The sequence below is a fragment of the Oncorhynchus mykiss genome, chromosome 14 (assembly GCF_013265735.2).
Source record: "Oncorhynchus mykiss isolate Arlee chromosome 14, USDA_OmykA_1.1, whole genome shotgun sequence".
NCBI lineage: Eukaryota > Metazoa > Chordata > Actinopteri > Salmoniformes > Salmonidae > Oncorhynchus > Oncorhynchus mykiss.
In genome coordinates, this window is record NC_048578.1 from 7,618,074 (window position 1) to 7,640,376 (window position 22,303).

Consider the following 22,303-nt stretch of genomic DNA (forward strand, 5'->3'; position numbering starts at 1 on the left):
CCTGGTTCGCGCCTAAGTCGGGGCGAGGGGACGGACGTAAAGTCTATACAAAGGCAATGCTACCAACCCACTGGGAATGTGATGAAATAAATAAAATATGAAATAAATCATTCACTCCACTATTATTATGACATTTTACATTCTTAAAATAAAGTGGTGATCCTAACTGACCTAAGAAAGGAATTTTTTACTAGGATTAAATGTCCGGAATTGTGAAAAACTGAGTATAAATGTATTTGCCTAAGGTGTATGTAAACTTTCGAGGTCTTCTGCAACTGTATATATATATATATATATGTGTGTGTATATATATATATATATATACACACATACATATATACATATATATATAGATACATACATACATATACACATACATATATACATATATATACATATATACTTACATATATATAGACACATATATACTTACATATATATATATATATATATATATATATATATATATATATATATATATATATATATATACACATATATACATATATACAGTGCCTTGCGAAAGTATTCGGCCCCCTTGAACTTTGCGACCTTTTGCCACATTTCAGGCTTCAAACATAAAGATATAAAACTGTATTTTTTTGTGAAGAATCAACAACAAGTGGGACACAATCATGAAGTGGAACGACATTTATTGGATATTTCAAACTTTTTTAACAAATCAAAAACTGAAAAATTGGGCGTGCAAAATTATTCAGCCCCTTTATTTTCAGTGCAGCAAACTCTCTCCAGAAGTTCAGTGAGGATCTCTGAATGATCCAATGTTGACCTAAATGACTAATGATGATAAATACAATCCACCTGTGTGTAATCAAGTCTCCGTATAAATGCACCTGCACTGTGATAGTCTCAGAGGTCCGTTAAAAGCGCAGAGAGCACCATGAAGAACAAGGAACACACCAGGCAGGTCCGAGATACTGTTGTGAAGAAGTTTAAAGCCGGATTTGGATACAAAAATATTTCCCAAGCTTTAAACATCCCAAGGAGCACTGTGCAAGCGATAATAGAGTATCAGACCACTGCAAATCTACCAAGACCTGGCCGTCCCTTTAAACTTTCAGCTCATACAAGGAGAAGAGTGATCAGATATGCAGCCAAGAGGCCCATGATCACTCTGGATGAACTGCAGAGATCTACAGCTGAGGTGGGAGACTCTGTCCATAGGACAACAATCACTCTTTATGGAAGAGTGGCAAGAAGAAAGCCATTTCTTAAAGATATCCATAAAAAGTGTTGTTTAAAGTTTGCCACAAGCCACCTGGGAGACACACCAAACATGTGGAAGAAGGTGCTCTGGTCAGATGAAACCAAAATTGAACTTTTTGGCAACAATGCAAAACGTTATGTTTGGCGTAAAAGCAACACAGCTGAACACACCATCCCCACTGTCAAACATGGTGGTGGCAGCATCATGGTTTGGGCCTGCTTTTCTTCAGCAGGGACAGTGAAGATGGTTAAAATTGATGGGAAGATGGATGGAGCCAAATACAGGACCATTCTGGAAGAAAACCTGATGGAGTCTGCAAAAGACCTGAGACTGGGACGGAGATTTGTCTTCCAACAAGACAATGATCCAAAACATAAAGCAAAATCTACAATGGAATGGTTCAAAAATAAACATATCCAGGTGTTAGAATGGCCAAGTCAAAGTCCAGACCTGAATCCAATCGAGAATCTGTGGAAAGAACTGAAAACTGCTGTTCACAAATGCTCTCCATCCAACCTCACTGAGCTTGAGCTGTTTTGCAAGGAGGAATGGGAAAAAAATTCAGTCTCTCGATGTGCAAAACTGATAGAGACATACCCCAAGCGACTTACAGCTGTAATCGCAGCAAAAGGTGGCGCTACAAAGTATTAACTTAAGGGGGCTGAATAATTTTGCACGCCCAATTTTTCAGTTTTTGATTTGTTAAAAAAGTTTGAAATATCCAATAAATGTCGTTCCACTTCATGATTGTGTCCCACTTGTTGTTGATTCTTCACAAAAAAATACAGTTTTATATCTTTATGTTTGAAGCCTGAAATGTGGCAAAAGGTCGCAAAGTTCAAGGGGGCCGAATACTTTCGCAAGGCACTGTATGTATATATGTCTGTGCATATGTATGTATGTATCTATATATATGTTTATATATATCTATATATGTGTGTGTATGTATATATGTATATATATGTATATATGTATATGTATGTATGTGTGTGTATATATATATATATATATGCACACATATATATATATATATATATATATATATATATATATATATATATATACAGTTGCAGAAGACCTCGGAAGTTTACATACACCTTAGGCAAATACATTTATACTCAGTTTTTCACAATTCCTGACATTCATTAAAAATTCTACAATGTGATTTTCTGGATTCTTTTTCCTAATTTTGTCTGTCTTAGCTGAAGTGTACCTATTATTGAACATTACAGGCCTCTCTCATATTTTTAAGTAGGAGAACTTGCACAATTGGTGGCTGACTAAATACTTTTTTGCCCCACGGTATATATACACATATATATATGTAATCAAATTAACCCGTCCTCTGGGGACCCCTCAGAATCGTTAAAAATTTCTGCCAAGTCAGTAGGAGTTTTTCTCGGAGTCTGTTCCGAGGGCAAGTTCGTCAGATCAATTCTGATGGGGAACGAGAGTTGAACTAAGCTCATGAGGCATTTATAAGATATATTCTTCAAGAATCAATTGGTACACATCATTAACGTAGCAGTCAAAAATGTATTTAGCAACTGCTGGTTGCTACTTTAATGTCTCAATAACTTTTTTGGTTCGCTTCGGTATCAATACGGGCCTTATGACCAGACAGTCTGCTCGCCATCAGACCGAGATCCTTGGCTATATTTCCAATAAAAGATAAGCGTTTCATCTCCTCCGGTAAGTTGTTGACATAGTTGACATCTACATAGACAGAGTGCAGCATGAGAAGGAAGAAAGCAATTTAGCACTTCAGGACTATCACGGAAAATCCTTTGTTTCCCATCCTGTGAATACGAACGGTGAAACACCATGAATATATATAAATCAATGTTAGTAAATAGTCTAGTATTACACAAAAGATTATGAAAATTTGCCACGTCATCAACAAAATATGTGCGATATCTCACCGTCTCCACTCCTTTCTGCAGTGAAATGGCACCAAATCTAGCGACACAGTGAGTATATTACACATATTACACTTCAGATATTACACAAATGATCTGACATCGTCCTGAATGCTTTTCAAATAAAGACGTGCTAGGCTACATGCATTCTTGATCAACTATTCGATACGTTCATCTCTTTAGATCAATTAATAACCAAATAGAAAGACAGGTTACAACATAAAACCACCACAAATAAACCATTGCATGTTGCTGTTGGTCTTTAGGTTAGCAGCCTGCATAAAAAGAGTGACGTAAACAAAGTGATAACTTTCAATCAATAATGACTAGTTAGTCTTACCGCTTTTTGAATACATGACTTCAGCACCTCGGACAGCCACACTCAGTTCAGAGTTGGTCCTTGCTATGTGGAAGCATTGGGACGTAACTACCACATTGAAGTTCACGTTTAAAATGATTACGGTAAGGGTTAAGGGTAGGGACGCCCCAAGGATCTCGGATAGCACTACTCGTTCAGAGTTGCTGCTGTCTTTACTGCTGAGTTATAACTGATTTTCTCATCAATCTTGTTCGCTAAATGATTATATACAAACAGCTCTACATGTAAACTGTACCACAAAAGGCTACCTAACTACCAACCAGCGTACATGCTGCACAAGTGTCCAGCCAATCTATCAATCACAATAAATCGGTCACAACACAAACATTTCAAAATCAATACGATGTTTCCCTTTGAAATGAAAGACATTAAATAGTTGCATTTCATCTCTCTTTGTAAAGAACTTGCTGTGAAATAATATTCTGAAAACATCAAAGCAAATCTCCTCAATTTCTATTTGCAGGAAATGCCTACCTCGGCTGATCCCTCAGAATCGTCATGTTCTTCAAAAAAGTCTGTTGGAGTTTTTCTCAGAGTCTGATCCGCGGGCAGCGTGTGGTCATTGTAGGATCTGACGAACTTGAAGTCACTAGTGCGTGACCCGGTCGTCAGGTAGGCGTCATAATTGTAAGTGCTGCGGAGAGTTCCAGCTCCATCCACCTCTGCGTAGTTTGGCGGGAGATAAGCACTGGGAATAGCGACCGCTCCGTCAAACAACAGTCTAGGCTTTTTATGGTGGCAAAATCTCACGGCCAGGATGACAATAATGAAGGCGAGGAAAAAGGTGGAGACGGACACCAAAGCGATGATCAGATAAGAGGTGAGTTTGGAATTGCTATCATCATAAGATATATCTTTCAATTCTGGCACTTCAGCCAAGTTATCAGAAATCACCAAATACATTGCACAGGTCGCAGAGAGATAGGGCTGTCCGTTATCTTTCACTGCCACAATAAGGTTCTGTTTCATGTTGTCAGATTCAGAAATGTCCCGCTGTGTCCTGATTTCTCCGCTGTGAAGACCAATAGCGAAAAGTCCCGGATCAGTGGATTTGACTATATGATAGGACAGCCAGGCGTTCTGGCCGGAGTCCGCGTCCACCGCTATCACCTTGGAAACAAGAGAGCCCCCGTGTGCAGCTTTGGGGACCAGCTCGGTCATGAAGGAGTTCCCCTCCGGAGCGGGATATAGTATCTGAGGAGAGTTGTCATTCACATCTGTTATGAACACACTGACGGTGACGTTGCTGCTGAGCGGAGGAGAACCATTGTCTCTGGCCGTCACGTGGACTTTAAAGCTCCTGAACTGTTCATAATCAAACGACCTCACAGCGTGGATCATCCCAGTGTCTCCGTTAACGGATAAGAACGAGGACATCGGGACACCGTTCGCCTCACCAGGTAAGATAGAGTAAATCACTGTGCCATTCTGTCCCCAGTCTGGGTCTCGAGCAGTAACAGAACACACAGAGGAGCCTGGTTTGTTATTTTCAGTCACGTGGGCGCTATAGGACTGTTCCTCAAACACAGGTGGGTTGTCGTTCACGTCAGCTACAGATAACTGAACGGTTTTAGAGGAGGACAGAGGTGGAGAGCCCTCGTCGGTGGCAATGATTGTTATGTTGTAATCAGACACTAGTTCACGGTCCAGTTCGCCCGTGGTCACCAGAGAATAGTAGTTTTTGATGGATGGCACCAGATTAAAAGGAACGTGTTGCTGAATGGAGCAGCGGACCTGTCGGTTATTCTCAGAGTCTCTATCCTGCACGTTAATAATGCCCACCTCTGTGCCAGGTGACGCGTTCTCAGGTATGGGGTTACTCAGAGATTTCAGATATATTACAGGGGCGTTGTCATTTATATCTGTAATGTCTATTATCACTTTAGTGTCTGAAGAAAGGCCATAGCCATCTTTTCCTTCTACAAACATTTCATATTTTGATTCCTCTTCATAGTCTAACTCCCCTATTACTGTAATGTCCCCCGTTTTCTGGTCCAATGTAAACATTTTCCTTGCCTTATCAGACATTCGACTGAATTCATACATTACTTCGCCGTTCACTCCTTCATCTGCATCAGTACTGCTCACAGTAACAACTAGTGTCCCTAAAGGAGATGTTTCAGGCATACTGGCTTTATAGACGGCCTGGCTAAACACTGGGGCGTTATCGTTAGCATCCAGTACAGTGACGTGTATGACTACAGTACCTGATCTCTGCGGAGTGCCCCCGTCCACAGCTGTGATCAATAATTGTAATTCCTGCTGCTTCTCGCGGTCTAATTCTTTGTCAAGCACTAACTCACCGTATTTGCTACCTGCAGAAGTGGTTTGAACACTCAACACAAAATGATTATTCCTTTGTAGCACGTAACTTTGAACTGCATTCTGTCCTATGTCTGCGTCATGAGCAGCGTTCACACGATAGCGAGCTCCTTTGTCAGCTGATTCTCTGATTTCCAGTTTAATTGTATCCTTTGGAAATATGGGTGAATTGTCATTGATATCTTGTATTTGAAGTGATATGCGATGCAACTCAAGAGGATTCTCTAGGACTAACTCAAAGCTCAGAAGGCATGACACCTTTTCTCCGCAAAGCTCCTCTCTGTCAATTCTTTCGGAAACAATCAAATCACCACTAGTCAGATGAATGTCACAATAACGTTTGCGGTTCCCTTCGGTATCAATTCGGGCCTTACGAGCGGAGAGTCTGCTCGCCTCCAACCCCAGATCCTTGGCTATATTTCCAATAACAGATCCGCTTTTCATCTCCTCGGGAAAATAATAGCTCACGTCTCCATAGGCGGAGTGCAGTGGAAGAAGAAAGAAAGAAACGCTGCAAACCAGGACTGCGTCCGAAAATCCTTTGTGCCCCATTGTGGGATTAAAACGTCAAAATCACTTTACAGCCAAGATAATATACAATGCAAACAAATAGTATTTCATAAAAAAAATACAGTTTCCTCGAAATTACATTCACAAAATGTGCACGCAATCTGACCGTCTCCAACCTTTTCCGCAGCTAAATGGCACCCGAGCCTTGTCCCAACACAAGTGGGTGGAGAACTGGATCTATAAAAACATAGCTGGTGAACAGCGACACAGTGAGTACCCTTCAGATATTACACATATTATCTCACATTCGTTTATATCTCGCCAAACTATTTCAATATGCCTATGAATAGCCCAGGCTGAAATGGTTGATAAGCTATTGGAAATATCAAAAGTAAAGAACAGCATACGACAGTATATAAAACCCCAAACACATAAATGATTGCCAAGAACCCGCATTCTATTGATATGAGTTAAGATCAGGTTGAATGAATATACTACAAAAGAGAAGTATGCCATAAAGCAAATATCAGATTTAGGCGATGTAATTTATAATGCGTTTCCTTCAGCCATTACAAAAGCATCAGTGCATTCACACACAAAAAAAACAGAGTATGGCAAGAAATGAAAGTTGTGACACTAAACAATAAGTAGATCTCATTGGGGTAAAAGCGGATTGTATGCATTTCCAGCACCATGGAGAGTGACATTGCGAGGCCGCTGCACGCAAGACACTCACACCGCTACTCCCATCACTCTGTCTAAATAGCTCTCAATGTAAAGTATTTATCTTCTTCCTAAAACGAGCTACATAGCATTTCACTCGTGTGGAGCCATACTCCTATATCAACCCTTTTCCTGTGACCTCAAAAATATGCAGTGTGTGTGTGAAAAATGAAATCACAAACAGGAGGCTACATATCCCACATGATAAACCAAACCACATAATATTAGCATCCCTGGATTTCTCACTACAACATTAAGGGGATTGAAATGCGTTACAAACTACATCACTCGTGGAGAACTAACAAGTTGCCTACATAGACAAGCTAAATTACGCATTCCGTGGGCCCGTGGGGAGAATGATTTTCTTCAGTGGAAAAAATGTAGAAACCATCTTAGCTGTGATTTAATTGAAAAAAAAATAGCCGTATTCCATAACATTATAAACCAAGTGTAGATTATTTCTATTAACAGTAAGGCCTCCCTTTAGAGACCCATCAGTCATCAATATCTTCAGCAAAGTCTGTTGGGAGGACAGAGGCAGAGAGTCCTCGTCGGTGGCAGTGATTGGAAATGTTGTAATCAGACACTAGTTCACGGTCCAGTTCGCCCGTGGTCACCAGAGAATAGTAGTTTTTGATGGATGGCACCAGATTAAAAGGAACGTTGTGCCGAATGGAGCAGTGGACCTGTCGGTTATTCTCAGAGTCTCTATCCTGCACGTTAATGATGCCCACCTCTGTACCAAGTGAAGCGTTCTCAGGAATGGGGTTATTCAGAGATTTTAGATATTTTACAGGGGCGTTGTCATTTATGTCGGTTCTTTCTATAATTAATACAGAACATGAAGTTAACCCAGGCCCATCCATGGCTCTAATTTGAATGTCATATGACGACCCCTCTTCATAATCAACTGACCCAACAACCCTTATTTCCTCTTTCTTAGGATCAAACGAGAGTAGTTCAACATTCTCCTCTGAAACTTGGTCAAAGTCGTAAGTCTCTCCACCATTTCCTCCCTCATCTACATATGTAGCACTCACTGTAACTACGGTATCTAAAGGAGGGTTTTCAGGCAGACGTGCTTCATAGACGGCCTGGATAAACCTTGGGGCATTATCGTTAGCATCCAGTACAGTGACGTGTAGAACAACAGTACCTTATCTTTGCAGAATGCCACCATCTACAGCTGCCAATAATAATTGTTTCTCCTGCTGCTGTTCAAGGTCTAACACTTTGTCTAAGATTAACTCACAGTATTTGCGTCCACCACTTGTCGCATTAATGCTCAAAACAAAATGGCCTTTTGCTTGCATTGTATAGCTCTGGACCCCATTCTATTCGATATCTGCATCGTGGGCCTCATCTAATGAAAAATGCGCAACTATAATCGCAGATTCGGCTATAAATTGTAATTATGTCGTTTTTCAATTGTGGGCAATTATCATTAATATCTTCAACATCCTGTTTTAAAAACGAGCGAACCCTGTTTGCCACAAAGTCCATCTCTGTCAAGCCTGTCGGCAACAATCAATTCCACGGTACTCAGATTAAAGCGGAAATAAGAAGTATAAACAATAACGTAGCGTACGCCCGTCCCTGGCTCGGTAAAAAGCTGAGGGATGGAGCTGGGGAAATCTAACCACTCTCAATTCCAGACAGAGCTATGGATGCAAGGACTAATCATCCAAGGTACAACATTATAATTTTAACCATGTTTTGAGGCTGTATAGCGCTTGTTTACATGTTCTTTGTTTACAAACAATAGAGTAAACAAATGTCTTATATTTGGGGTTCTGACTGGGGAACGATAGTTGAAATAAGATCATGACGCATTTTTAAGATATATTCTTCAAGAATCGATGGGTACACATCATTAACGTAGTATTTAGCAACTGCTGGTTGCTACTTTAATGTCACAAGAACGTTTTTGGTTCGCTTCGGTCTCAACACGACCAGACAGTCTGCTCGCCAGATCAGCGTTTCATCTCCTCCAGGTAAGAATAGCTCACACTTCCATAAGCAGAGTGCAGCATGAAAAGAAAGACCGCAACGTAGCATTTCAGGACTGCAAAAACTGAAAAAATAGTGACGTAAACAAAGTGATAACTTTCAATCAATAATGACTAGCTGGTCTTACCGCTATTGAATACACGATTTCAGCACCTCGGACAGCCACACTTAGTTCAGAGTTGGTCCTTGCTATGTAGATTCATTGGGACGTCACTACCACATTGAAGTTCACGTTTAAAGTGTTTACGGTAAGGGTTGGGGTTAGGGTTAGATAAGTGTTATAGTTATGGTTTGGGTTTGGGTTAGATAAGGGTTAGGGTTAGATAAGGGTAATGGTTAGGGACGCCCCAAGGATCTCGGATAGCACTACTCGTTCAGAGTTGCTGCTGTTTTTAACTGATGAGTTATAGCTGATTATCTCATCACTCATCACTGTTTGCTAAATTATTATATACAAATAGTTCTACATGTAAACTGTACCACAAAAGGCTACCTAACTACCAACCAGCGTACATGCTGCACAAGTGTCCAGCCAATCTATCAATCACAATAAATCGGTCACAACACAAACATTTCAAAATCAATACGATGTTTCCCTTTGAAATGAAAGACATTAAATAGTTGCATTTCATCTCTCTTTGTAAAGAACTTGCTGTGATATAATATTCTGAAAACATCAAAGCAAATCTCCTCATGTTCTATTTGCAGGAAAGGCCTACCTCGGCTGATCCCTCAGAATCGTCATGTTCTTCAAAAAAGTCTGTTGGAGTTTTTCTCAGAGTCTGATCCGCGGGCAGCGTGTGGTCATTGTAGGATCTGACGAACTTGAAGTCACTAGTGCGTGACCCGGTCGTCAGGTAGGCGTCATAATTGTAAGTGCTGCGGAGAGTTCCAGCTCCATCCACCTCTGCGTAGTTTGGCGGGAGATAAGCACTGGGAATAGCGACCGCTCCGTCAAACAACAGTCTAGGCTTTTTATGGTGGCAAAATCTCACGGCCAGGATGACAATAATGAAGGTGAGGAAAAAGGTGGAGACGGACACCAAAGCGATGATCAGATAAGAGGTGAGTTTGGAATTTCTACCATCATAAGATATATCTTTCAATTCTGGCACTTCAGCCAAGTTATCAGAAATCACTAAATACATAGCACATGTCGCAGAGAGAGAGGGCTGTCCGTTATCTTTTACTGACACAATAAGGTTCTGTTTCATGCTGTCAGATTCAGAAATGTCCCGCTGTGTCCTGATTTCTCCGCTGTGAAGACCAATAGCGAAAAGTCCCGGATCAGTGGATTTGACTATATGATAGGACAGCCAGGCGTTCTGGCCGGAGTCCGCGTCCACCGCTATCACCTTGGAAACAAGAGAGCCCCCGTGTGCAGCTTTGGGGACCAGCTCGGTCATGAAGGAGTTCCCCTCCGGAGCGGGATATAGTATCTGAGGAGAGTTGTCATTCACATCTGTTATGAACACACTGACGGTGACGTTGCTGCTGAGCGGAGGAGAACCATTGTCTCTGGCCATCACGTGGACTTTAAAGCTCCTGAACTGTTCATAATCAAACGACCTCACAGCGTGGATCACCCCAGTGTCTCCGTTAACGGATAAGAACGAGGACATCGGGACACCGTTCGCCTCACCAGGTAAGATAGAGTAAATCACTGTGCCATTCTGTCCCCAGTCTGGGTCTCGAGCAGTAACAGAACACACAGAGGAGCCTGGTTTGTTATTTTCAGTCACGTGGGCGCTATAGGACTGTTCCTCAAACACAGGTGGGTTGTCGTTGACGTCAGCTACAGATAACTGAACGGTTTTAGAGGAGGACAGAGGTGGAGAGCCCTCGTCGGTGGCAATGATTGTTATGTTGTAATCAGACACTAGTTCACGGTCCAGTTCGCCCGTGGTCACCAGAGAATAGTAGTTTTTGATGGATGGCACCAGATTAAAAGGAACGTGTTGCTGAATGGAGCAGCGGACCTGTCGGTTATTCTCAGAGTCTTTATCCTGCACGTTAATGATGCCCACCTCTGTGCCAGGTGACGCGTTCTCGGGTATGGGGTTACTCAGAGATTTCAAATATATTACAGGGGCGTTGTCATTTATATCTGTAATGTCTATTATCACTTTAGTGTCTGAAGAAAGGCCATAGCCATCTTTTCCTTCTACAAACATTTCATATTTTGATTCCTCTTCATAGTCTAACTCCCCTATTACTGTAATGTCCCCCGTTTTCTGGTCCAATGTAAACATTTTCCTTGCCTTATCAGACATTCGACTGAATTCATACATTACTTCGCCGTTCACTCCTTCATCTGCATCAGTACTGCTCACAGTAACAACTAGTGTCCCTAAAGGAGATGTTTCGGGCAGACTGGCTTTATAGACGGCCTGGCTAAACACTGGGGCGTTATCGTTAGCATCCAGTACAGTGACGTGTATGACTACAGTACCTGATCTCTGCGGAGTGCCCCCGTCCACAGCTGTGATCAATAATTGTAATTCCTGCTGCTTCTCGCGGTCTAATTCTTTGTCAAGCACTAACTCACCGTATTTGCTACCTGCAGAAGTGGTTTGAACACTCAACACAAAATGATTATTCCTTTGTAGCGCGTAACTTTGAACTGCATTCTGTCCTATGTCTGCGTCATGAGCAGCGTTCACACGATAGCGAGCTCCTTTGTCAGCTGATTCTCTGATTTCCAGTTTAATTGTATCCTTTGGAAATATGGGTGAATTGTCATTGATATCTTGTATTTGAAGTGATATGCGATGCAACTCAAGAGGATTCTCTAGGACTAACTCAAAGCTCAGAAGGCATGACACCTTTTCTCCGCAAAGCTCCTCTCTGTCAATTATTTCGGAAACAATCAAATCACCACTAGTCAGATTAATGTCACAATAACGTTTGTGGTTCCCTTCGGTATCAATTCGGGCCTTACGAGCGGAGAGTCTGCTCGCCTCCAACCCCAGATCCTTGGCTATATTTCCAATAACAGATCCGCTTTTCATCTCCTCGGGAAAATAATAGCTCACGTCTCCATAGGCGGAGTGCAGTGGAAGAAGAAAGAAAGAAACGCTGCAAACCAGGACTGCGTCCGAAAATCCTTTGTGCCCCATTGTGGGATTAAAACGTCAAAATCACTTTACAGCCAAGATAATATACAATGCAAACAAATAGTATTTCATCAAAAAAAATACAGTTTCCTCGAAATTACATTCACAAAATGTGCACGCAATCTGACCGTCTCCAACCTTTTCCGCAGCTAAATGGCACCCGAGCCTTGTCCCAACACAAGTGGGTGGAGAACTGGATCTATAAAAACATAGCTGGTGAACAGCGACACAGTGAGTACCCTTCAGATATTACACATATTATCTCACATTCGTTTATATCTCGCCAAACTATTTCAATATGCCTATGAATAGCCCAGGCTGAAATGGTTGATAAGCTATTGGAAATATCAAAAGTAAAGAACAGCAAACGACAGTATATAAAACCCCAAACACATAAATGATTGCCAAGAACCCGCATTCTATTGATATGAGTTAAGATCAGGTTGAATGAATATACTACAAAAGAGAAGTATGCCATAAAGCAAATATCAGATTTAGGCGATGTAATTTATAATGCGTTTCCTTCAGCCATTACAAAAGCATCAGTGCATTCACACACAAAAAAAACAGAGTATGGCAAGAAATGAAAGTTGTGACACTAAACAATAAGTAGATCTCATTGGGGTAAAAGCGGATTGTATGCATTTCCAGCACCATGGAGAGTGACATTGCGAGGCCGCTGCACGCAAGACACTCACACCGCTACTCCCATCACTCTGTCTAAATAGCTCTCAATGCAAAGTATTTATCTTCTTCCTAAAACGAGCTACATAGCATTTCACTCGTGTGGAGCCATACTCCTATATCAACCCTTTTCCTGTGACCTCAAAAATATGCAGTGTGTGTGTGAAAAATGAAATCACAAACAGGAGGCTACATATCCCACATGATAAACCAAACCACATAATATTAGCATCCCTGGATTTCTCACTACAACATTAAGGGGATTGAAATGCGTTACAAACTACATCACTCGTGGAGAACTAACAAGTTGCCTACATAGACAAGCTAAATTACGCATTCCGTGGGCCCGTGGGGAGAATGATTTTCTTCAGTGGAAAAAATGTAGAAACCATCTTAGCTGTGATTTAATTGAAAAAAAATAGCCGTATTCCATAACATTATAAACCAAGTGTAGATTATTTCTATTAACAGTAAGGCCTCCCTTTGGAGACCCATCAGTCATCAATATCTTCAGCAAAGTCTGTTGGGAGGACAGAGGCAGAGAGTCCTCGTCGGTGGCAGTGATTGGAAATGTTGTAATCAGACACTAGTTCACGGTCCAGTTCGCCCGTGGTCACCAGAGAATAGTAGTTTTTGATGGATGGCACCAGATTAAAAGGAACGTTGTGCCGAATGGAGCAGTGGACCTGTCGGTTATTCTCAGAGTCTCTATCCTGCACGTTAATGATGCCCACCTCTGTACCAAGTGAAGCGTTCTCAGGAATGGGGTTATTCAGAGATTTTAGATATTTTACAGGGGCGTTGTCATTTATGTCGGTTATTTCTATAATTAATACAGAACATGAAGTTAACCCAGGCCCATCCATGGCTCTAATTTGAATGTCATATGACGACCCCTCTTCATAATCAACTGACCCAACAACCCTTATTTCCTCTTTCTTAGGATCAAACGAGAGTAGTTCAACATTCTCCTCTGAAACTTGGTCAAAGTCGTAAGTCTCTCCACCATTTCCTCCCTCATCTACATATGTAGCACTCACTGTAACTACGGTATCTAAAGGAGGGTTTTCAGGCAGACGTGCTTCATAGACGGCCTGGATAAACCTTGGGGCATTATCGTTAGCATCCAGTACAGTGACGTGTAGAACAACAGTACCTTATCTTTGCAGAATGCCACCATCTACAGCTGCCAATAATAATTGTTTCTCCTGCTGCTGTTCAAGGTCTAACACTTTGTCTAAGATTAACTCACAGTATTTGCGTCCACCACTTGTCGCATTAATGCTCAAAACAAAATGGCCTTTTGCTTGCATTGTATAGCTCTGGACCCCATTCTATTCGATATCTGCATCGTGGGCCGCATCTAATGAAAAATGCGCAACTATAATCGCAGATTTGGCTATCTAAATTGTAATTATGTAGTTTTTCAATTGTGGGCAATTATCATTAATGTCTTCAACATCCTGTTTTAAAAACGAGCGAACCCTGTTTGCCACAAAGTCCATCTCTGTCAAGCCTGTCGGGAACAATCAATTCCACGGTACTCAGATTAAAGCGGAAATAAGAAGTATAAACAATAACGTAGCGTACGCCCGTCCCTGGCTCGGTAAAAAGCTGAGGGATGAGGCTGGGGAAATCTAACCACTCTCAATTCCAGACAGAGCTATGGATGCAAGGACTAATCATCAAAGGTACAACATTATAATTTTAACCATGTTTTGAGGCTGTATTGCGCTTGTTTACATGTTCTTTGTTTACAAACAATAGAGTAAACAAATGTCTTATATTTGGGGTTCTGACTGGGGAACGATAGTTGAAATAAGATCATGACGCATTTTTAAGATATATTCTTCAAGAATCGATGGGTACACATCATTAACGTAGTATTTAGCAACTGCTGGTTGCTACTTTAATGTCACAATAACGTTTTTGGTTCGCTTCGGTATCAACACGACCAGACAGTCTGCTCGCCAGATCAGCGTTTCATCTCCTCCAGGTAAGAATAGCTCACACTTCCATAGGCAGAGTGCAGCATGAAAAGAAAGACCGCAACGTAGCATTTCAGGACTGCAAAAACTGAAAAAATAGTGACGTAAACAAAGTGATAACTTTCAATCAATAATGACTAGCTGGTCTTACCGCTATTGAATACACGATTTCAGCACCTCGGACAGCCACACTTAGTTCAGAGTTGGTCCTTGCTATGTAGATTCATTGGGACGTCACTACCACATTGCAGTTCACGTTTAAAGTGTTTACGGTAAGGGTTAGGGTTAGGGTTAGATAAGTGTTATAGTTATGGTTAGGGTTTGGGTTAGATAAGGGTTAGGGTTAGATAAGGGTAATGGTTAGGGACGCCCCAAGGATCTCGGATAGCACTACTCGCTCAGAGTTGCTGCTGTTTTTAACTGATGAGTTATAGCTGATTATCTCATCACTCATCACTCTTGTTCGCTAAATGATTATATACAAACAGTTCTACGTGTAAACTGTACCACAGTAGGCTACCTAACTACCAACCAGCGTACATGCTGCACAAGTGTCCAGCCAATCTATCAATCACAATAAATCGGTCACAACACAAACATTTCAAAATCAATACGATGTTTCCCTTTGAAATGAAAGACATTAAATAGTTGCATTTCATCTCTCTTTGTAAAGAACTTGCTGTGATATAATATTCTGAAAACATCAAAGCAAATCTCCTCATGTTCTATTTGCAGGAAATGCCTACCTCGGCTGATCCCTCAGAATCGTCATTTTCTTCAAAAAAGTCTGTTGGAGTTTTTCTCAGAGTCTGGTCCGCGGGCAGCGTGTGGTCATTGTAGGATCTGACGAACTTGAAGTCACTAGTGCGTGACCCGGTCGTCAGGTAGGCGTCATAATTGTAAGTGCTGCGGAGAGTTCCAACTCCATCCACATCTGCGTAGTTTGGAGGGAGATAAGCACTGGGAATAGCGACCGCTCCGTCAAACAACAGTCTAGGCTTTTTATGGTGGCAAAATCTCACGGCCAGGATGACAATAATGAAGGTGAGTAAAAAGGTGGAGACGGACACCAACGCGATGATCAGATAAGAGGTGAGTTTGGAATTGCTATCATCATAAGATATATCTTTCAATTCTGGCACTTCAGCCAAGTTATCAGAAATCACCAAATACATTGCACAGGTCGCAGAGAGAGAGGGCTGTCCGTTATCTTTCACTGCCACAATAAGGTTCTGTTTCATGTTGTCAGATTCAGAAATGTCCCGCTGTGTCCTGATTTCTCCGCTGTGGAGACCAATAGTGAAAAGTCCCGGATCGGTGGATTTGACTATATGATAGGACAGCCAGGCGTTCTGGCCGGAGTCCGCGTCCACCGCTATCACCTTGGAAACAAGAGAGCCCCCGTGTGCAGCTTTGGGGACCAGCTCGGTCATGAAGGAGTTCCCCTCCGGAGCGGGATATAGTATCTGAGGAGAGTTGTCATTCACATCTGTTATGAACACACTGACGGTGACGTTGCTGCTGAGCGGAGGAGAACCGTTGTCTCTGGCCATCACGTGGACTTTAAAGCTCCTGAACTGTTCATAATCAAACGACCTCACAGCGTGGATCACCCCCGTGTCTCCGTTAACGGATAAGAACGAGGACACATGGACACCGTTCGCCTCACCAGGTAAGAGAGAGTAAATCACTGTGCCATTCTGTCTCCAGTCTGGGTCTCGAGCAGTAACGGAACACAATGATGAGTCTGGTTTGTTATTTTCGGTCACGTGGGCGCTATAGGACTGTTCCTCAAACACAGGTGGGTTGTCGTTCACGTCAGCTACAGATAACTGAACGGGTTTAGAGGAGGACAGAGGTGGAGAGCCCTCGTCGGTGGCAATGATTGTTATGTTGTAATCAGACACTAGTTCACGGTCCAGTTCGCCCGTGGTCACCAGAGAATAGTAGTTTTTGATGGATGGCACCAGATTAAAAGGAACGTTTTGCTGAATGGAGCAGTGGACCTGTCGGTTATTCTCAGAGTCTCTATCCTGCACGTTAATGATGCCCACCTCTGTGCCAGGTGAAGCGTTCTCGGGTATGGGGTTACTCAGAGATTTCAGATATATTACAGGGGCGTTGTCATTTACATCCGTGATATCTATAATCACTTTAGTGTCAGATGAAAGACCGTAACCATCTTTCCCTTCAATAATGATTTCATGTTTAGTTTCTTCTTCGTAATCTATTTCTCCTATTAGTCTAATTTCTCCAGTTGTCTGATCTAATGCAAATATTTTTCTGGCTATGTCAGATATGCGACTGAATTCATACGTCACTTCCCCATTCACTCCCTCGTCTGCATCTGTAGCACTTACTGTAACCACTACAGTATCTAAAGGAGAGTTTTCAGGCAGACTGGCTTTATAGACGGCCTGGTTAAACACTGGGGCATTATCGTTAGCATCCAGTACAGTGACGTGTATGACTACAGTACCTGATCTCTGCGGAGTGCCGCCATCTATTGCTGTTAGCAATAATTTTAACTCCCGCTGCTCCTCGCGGTCTAATTCTTTATCTAGTACCAACTCACCGTATTTACTGCCGACCGTATTGGTTTGAACATTCAGCAGAAAATGGTCATTCCTTTGTAACATGTAGTTTTGCACTGCGTTTTGTCCTATATCTGCGTCGTGGGCAGCATTCACACGAAAGCGAGCGCCTTTGACAGCCAACTCACTAATTTCGAGCTTGATAGACTCCTTTGGGAAGATAGGCGTGTTATCGTTAACATCCTGAATTTGCAATGTGACTCGGTGCAACTCAAGTGGATCTTCAAGCACAAATTCGAATTTTAGAGCACATGAAACCTTCTCTCCACAAAGCCCCTCTCTGTCATTCCTCTCGGCAACAATAAATTCCCCGGTACTCAGATTTATGTCACAATAACGTTTACGGTTCCCTTCTGGGTCTATACGAGCCTTACGGGCGGACAGTCTGCGAACATCGATGCCGAGATCCTTGGCTATATTCCCAATCACAGATCCGCGTTCCATCTCCTCCGGAAAAGAATAGCTCACGTCTCCATACACGGAATGCAGAGTAAGAAGAAAGAGAGCAACGCAGTAGACCAGGCCTGTCACCAATATTCCTTTGTGCCCCATCCTGGCATTAAAAAGGTTGAAATACCATCAAGTCTAAATATTACAATGTAAAGAAATCGTATTCCACAAAATATTCAGTATGATCTAAACAATATCCACAAAATGTGCCAGAAGTCTGACCGTCTCCAATCTTTTCCGTAGCTAAATGGGATCCGAGTCTTGTAACACCACCAGTGGCTGGAGAACTGGCTCTACCCAAACGCAGCTGGTGAACAGCGACACAGCGAGTACTCGTTAGATATTACACATATTAACATTCTCCTAAATCTATATTTCACGAAATGTAGATTCTACATGTCACCAAACATAGATCTAGAATAATGTTTGTTAATGTGTAGTGTGTAAACAGTAGACCTACTCACTCTGTCGTTGTTCACCAGCTGTGTTTGGATAAATAGCCTTCTGAATTATTGATTACTGTAACTATTCCGGGGGAAATCACCGGAAGCTTATGGAAATAACCAAAAGAAAACACAGGAAACGGAAATAAAAACACCTACAGCATGAATTAGGGCAATAGAAGCATCAGCATACTATTTTCATGAGTTAAGATTAGCTAGAAGAAATACGTTACAGAGGGGGAGGCATCTGCGTTTAGGTAGGCTATAGCTGTACGTTGCAACCATTAGATGTTTAATGCTGGTATTTTGGTGAACACTCATCAATGCAATGTATAAAAAAACGGAGAGTATGGCAATGAATTAAAGCAATTACAGTGGTAGAGAAAAAAGTATACCCTGCTAGCTACAAATGGGATTTCAGCACCATGGATAGTGGCACAGCAATGCTGCTGCCCTTCAGACCCCATCACGCCACCTCCCTCGTCACTGTCTTAATAGCTCTGTACATAAAGTATTTGTTTTTTGTAACCCCTTCCCAAAATGGCCTCCACTCCAACAGGCCAAACTCCTAATAGTAACACATTTAACCTCAACACATGTGCAGCGTGTATGTCAAAGAACAATCACAAACATAACCAATCACAAATCAAACCGCATACTCAAACCCACACAACTCAAACCAGTAGCCTCAATATTTTCCCTTTCAACTGTGAGGGGATTTCAATCATCATAAATACAATGCATAGTGTATCAAACGTAAAGCATGAACAGGTTGCCTTATAGACAAGCTGTGGTATTCACACACTCCGGTTCAATAGGCTACATGATTTTCTCCATAAAAAAAGCGTTATTGTACAAAGCTGGTTAACTGTAATTGTACAAAAAGATGGGCATCTATTCTATGATAAATACAATCAAATCTATAGTTGATATTTATTTACAGTTCAAGCCTACCTGCGAGGACCCATCAGAATCGTCAAGTTCTCCAGCAAAGTCTGTTGGAGTTTTTCTCAGAGTCTGATCCGCAGGCAGGGTGTTGTCAATGTAAGATGTGACAAACTTGAAGTCACTTGTGCGTGAACCCGTCGTCAGGTAGGCGTCATAATTGTAGGTGCTGCGGAGAGTTCCCGCGCCATCCACATCTGCGTAGTTTGGAGGGAGATACGCACTTGGGATGGTGACCGCTCCGTCAAACATCAGTCTGGGCTTTTTCCTGCGGCAAAAACTCACGACCAGGATGACAATAATGAAGGTAAGGAAAAAGGTGGAGACGGACACCAGCGCGATGATCAGATAAGAGGTGAGTTTGGAATTGCTATCATCATAAGATATATCTTTCAGTTCTGGCACTTCAGCCAAGTTATCAGAAATCACTAAATACATGGCACAGGTCGCAGAGAGAGAGGGCTGTCCGTTATCTTTCACTGCCACAATAAGGTTCTGTTTCATGCTGTCAGATTCAGAAATGTCCCGCTGTGTCCTGATCTCTCCGCTGTGGAGACCAATCGTGAAAAGTCCTGGATCCGTGGATTTTACTATATGATAGGACAGCCAGGCGTTCTGGCCGGAGTCCGCGTCCACCGCTATCACCTTGGAAATCAGAGAGCCCCCGTGTGCAGCTTTGAGGACCAGCTCGGTCATGAAAGAGTTCCCCTCAGGGGCGGGGTATAGTATCTGAGGAGAGTTGTCATTCACATCTGTTATGAACACACTGACGGTGACGTTGCTGCTGAGCGGAGGAGAACCGTTGTCTCTGGCCATCACGTGGACTTTAAAGCTCCTGAACTGTTCATAATCAAACGACCTCCCAGCGTGGATCATCCCAGTGTCTCCGTTAACGGATAACAATGAGGACACCGGGACACCGTTCATCTCGCCGGGTAAAAGGGAATAAATAACTGTGCCATTCTGTCTCCAGTCTGGGTCTCGTGCAGTAACGGAACACACGGAGGAACCAGGTTGGTTATTTTCAGTCACGTGGGCACTATAGGACTGTTCCTCAAACACAGGTGGGTTGTCGTTCACGTCAGCTACAGATAACTGAACAGTTTTAGAGGAGGACAGCGGCGGAGAGCCCTCATCGGTGGCGGTGATTGTAATGTTGTAATCAGGCACTAGTTCACGGTCCAGTTCGCCCGTGGTCACCAGAGAATAGTAGTTTTTGATGGATGGTACCAGCTTAAAAGGAACGTTTTGCTGAAAGGAGCAACGGACCTGTCGGTTATTTTCAGAGTCTCTATCCTGCACGTTAATGATGCCCACCTCTGTGCCAGGTGACGCGTTCTCAGGTATGGGGTTAGTCAGAGATTTGAGATATATCACTGGGGCGTTGTCATTTATGTCAGTAATTTCTATTATCACTTTGGCATATGAGGCTAAGCCTAAACCATCCTTCGCTTTAATGCGCAGTTCAAACGACGGAACGTCTTCAAAGTCAACAGCGCCGATAACTTTAATTATTCCTGTCTTACGGTCCATAGAAAATACTGTCTTATCCTCATCTGAAATGTGATCGAAATCATAAGCCATCTCTCCATTCACGCCCTCATCTGCATCTGTAGCACTCACTGTTACCACTACAGTACCTAAAGGAGCGTTTTCCTGGAGACGGGCTTTATAGACGGCCTGGCTAAACACTGGGGCGTTATCGTTAGCATCCAGTACAGTGACGTGTATGACCACAGTACCTGATCTCTGCGGAGTGCCGCCATCCATCGTCGTGAGTAATAATTTGAGATCCTTCTTTTGTTCTCGATCGAGCTCTTTCTCTAGAACAAGCTCAACACTGTTACTGTCAACAATCAACACGAAATTGTCATTCCTTTCTAGCGTGTATGTTTGGACTGAGTTGTGTCCTATGTCTGCGTCATGGGCCTCCCCTAATAAGAAACGAGCGCCTTTAGATGCCGATTCGCTTATTTCCATATCTATCATATGCTCGTTGAATTGTGGGGAATTATCATTTATATCTTGAACATGAAGACTAATACGTTGCAGCTCCAAAGGATTCTCTAACACAAGTTCCTGATTTAAAACGCACGAAGCCTTCTTGCCACAAAGCCCCTCTCTGTCAATCCTTTCCGCAACAATAAGATCTCCGGTGCTCAGATTAATGTCACAATAACGTTTACGGTTCCCTTCGGTATCAATACGGGCCTTGCGAGCGGACAGTCTGGTCGCCTCCAGCCCGAGATCTTTGGCTAGATTTCCAATCACAGACCCGCGTTTCATCTCCTCCGGAAAAGAATAGCTCACGTCTCCATAGGCGGACTGCAACGTCATAAGAAAGAAAGCAACGCAGCCGACCAGTGCCACCGAAAATCCTTTGTGTCCCATCACGGGATTAAAACGTGAACACACCATGTAATTAAGATAGTACACTTTTAACAAATAGTATTCCACAAAAAAAACATGCAGTTTGATCAAAATGACATTCTCAAAATGTGCACGCAATCTGACCGTTTCCAACCTCTTCCGCAGCTGAATGGCACCCGAGCCTTGTAACAACACAAGTGGGTGGAGAACAGGATCTATAAAACATAGCTGGTGAATAGCGACACAGTGAGTACCCTTCAGATATTACACATATTATCGTTCAAAAAATGCCTATAGCCTTGGCTGAATTGATCGGGAAACTATTGGAAACGACCAAAGAAAAGAACAGCATATAAAACCACAAAAACATCCATAATTGTCAATCAACCGGACTATGTTGATATGAGTTAGGATCAGGCAGAATTAATGCATTACAAAATGGAACGCATCTGCGATCGGGTATTTAATATGAGCTACAATGCAAATATTAGATTTATGCACTTTATAGTGCTGGTCCTTCAGCGAGTACAATCTCATACACAAAAGCAGAGAATGTGAAAAAAGTCCTAAGAGTCCACAATCATTGACTAAACCCCACTGGCTTAAAAAATGGATTGTATGA

The 22,303-nt window shown here is 42.3% G+C and overlaps 3 protein-coding genes across 4 annotated transcripts in view; all 3 read right to left on the bottom strand.

Annotated features, from left to right (window-relative positions):
* LOC110488686 (protocadherin gamma-C5-like) overlaps positions 1-22,018 on the bottom strand; it is a 207,731-nt gene extending 185,713 nt beyond the window's left edge. The window contains exon 1 of one of the 2 annotated variants that reach the window (XM_036942794.1): positions 19,321-22,018. In XM_036942794.1, the coding sequence (XP_036798689.1) occupies positions 19,321-21,729 (2,409 nt within the window). In that variant the 5' untranslated portion in view covers positions 21,730-22,018. Of the gene's footprint in view, positions 1-4,000; positions 6,529-19,320 lie in introns of those variants that run through there. The other variant, XM_036942798.1, reaches the window with a different exon arrangement.
* Positions 9,601-12,371, bottom strand: LOC110488689 (protocadherin gamma-A11-like). Its single transcript, XM_021561003.2, has one exon. It carries the CDS (start codon positions 12,208-12,210, stop codon positions 9,790-9,792), a length of 2,421 nt encoding a protein of 806 aa, XP_021416678.2. The 5' UTR covers positions 12,211-12,371; the 3' UTR covers positions 9,601-9,789.
* Positions 15,347-18,155, bottom strand: LOC110488690 (protocadherin gamma-A12-like). Its single transcript, XM_021561004.2, has one exon. The coding sequence runs from the start codon at positions 18,023-18,025 to the stop codon at positions 15,605-15,607; it is 2,421 nt and encodes an 806-aa protein (XP_021416679.2). The 5' UTR covers positions 18,026-18,155; the 3' UTR covers positions 15,347-15,604.
* Positions 22,019-22,303: the final 285 nt, after the last annotated feature.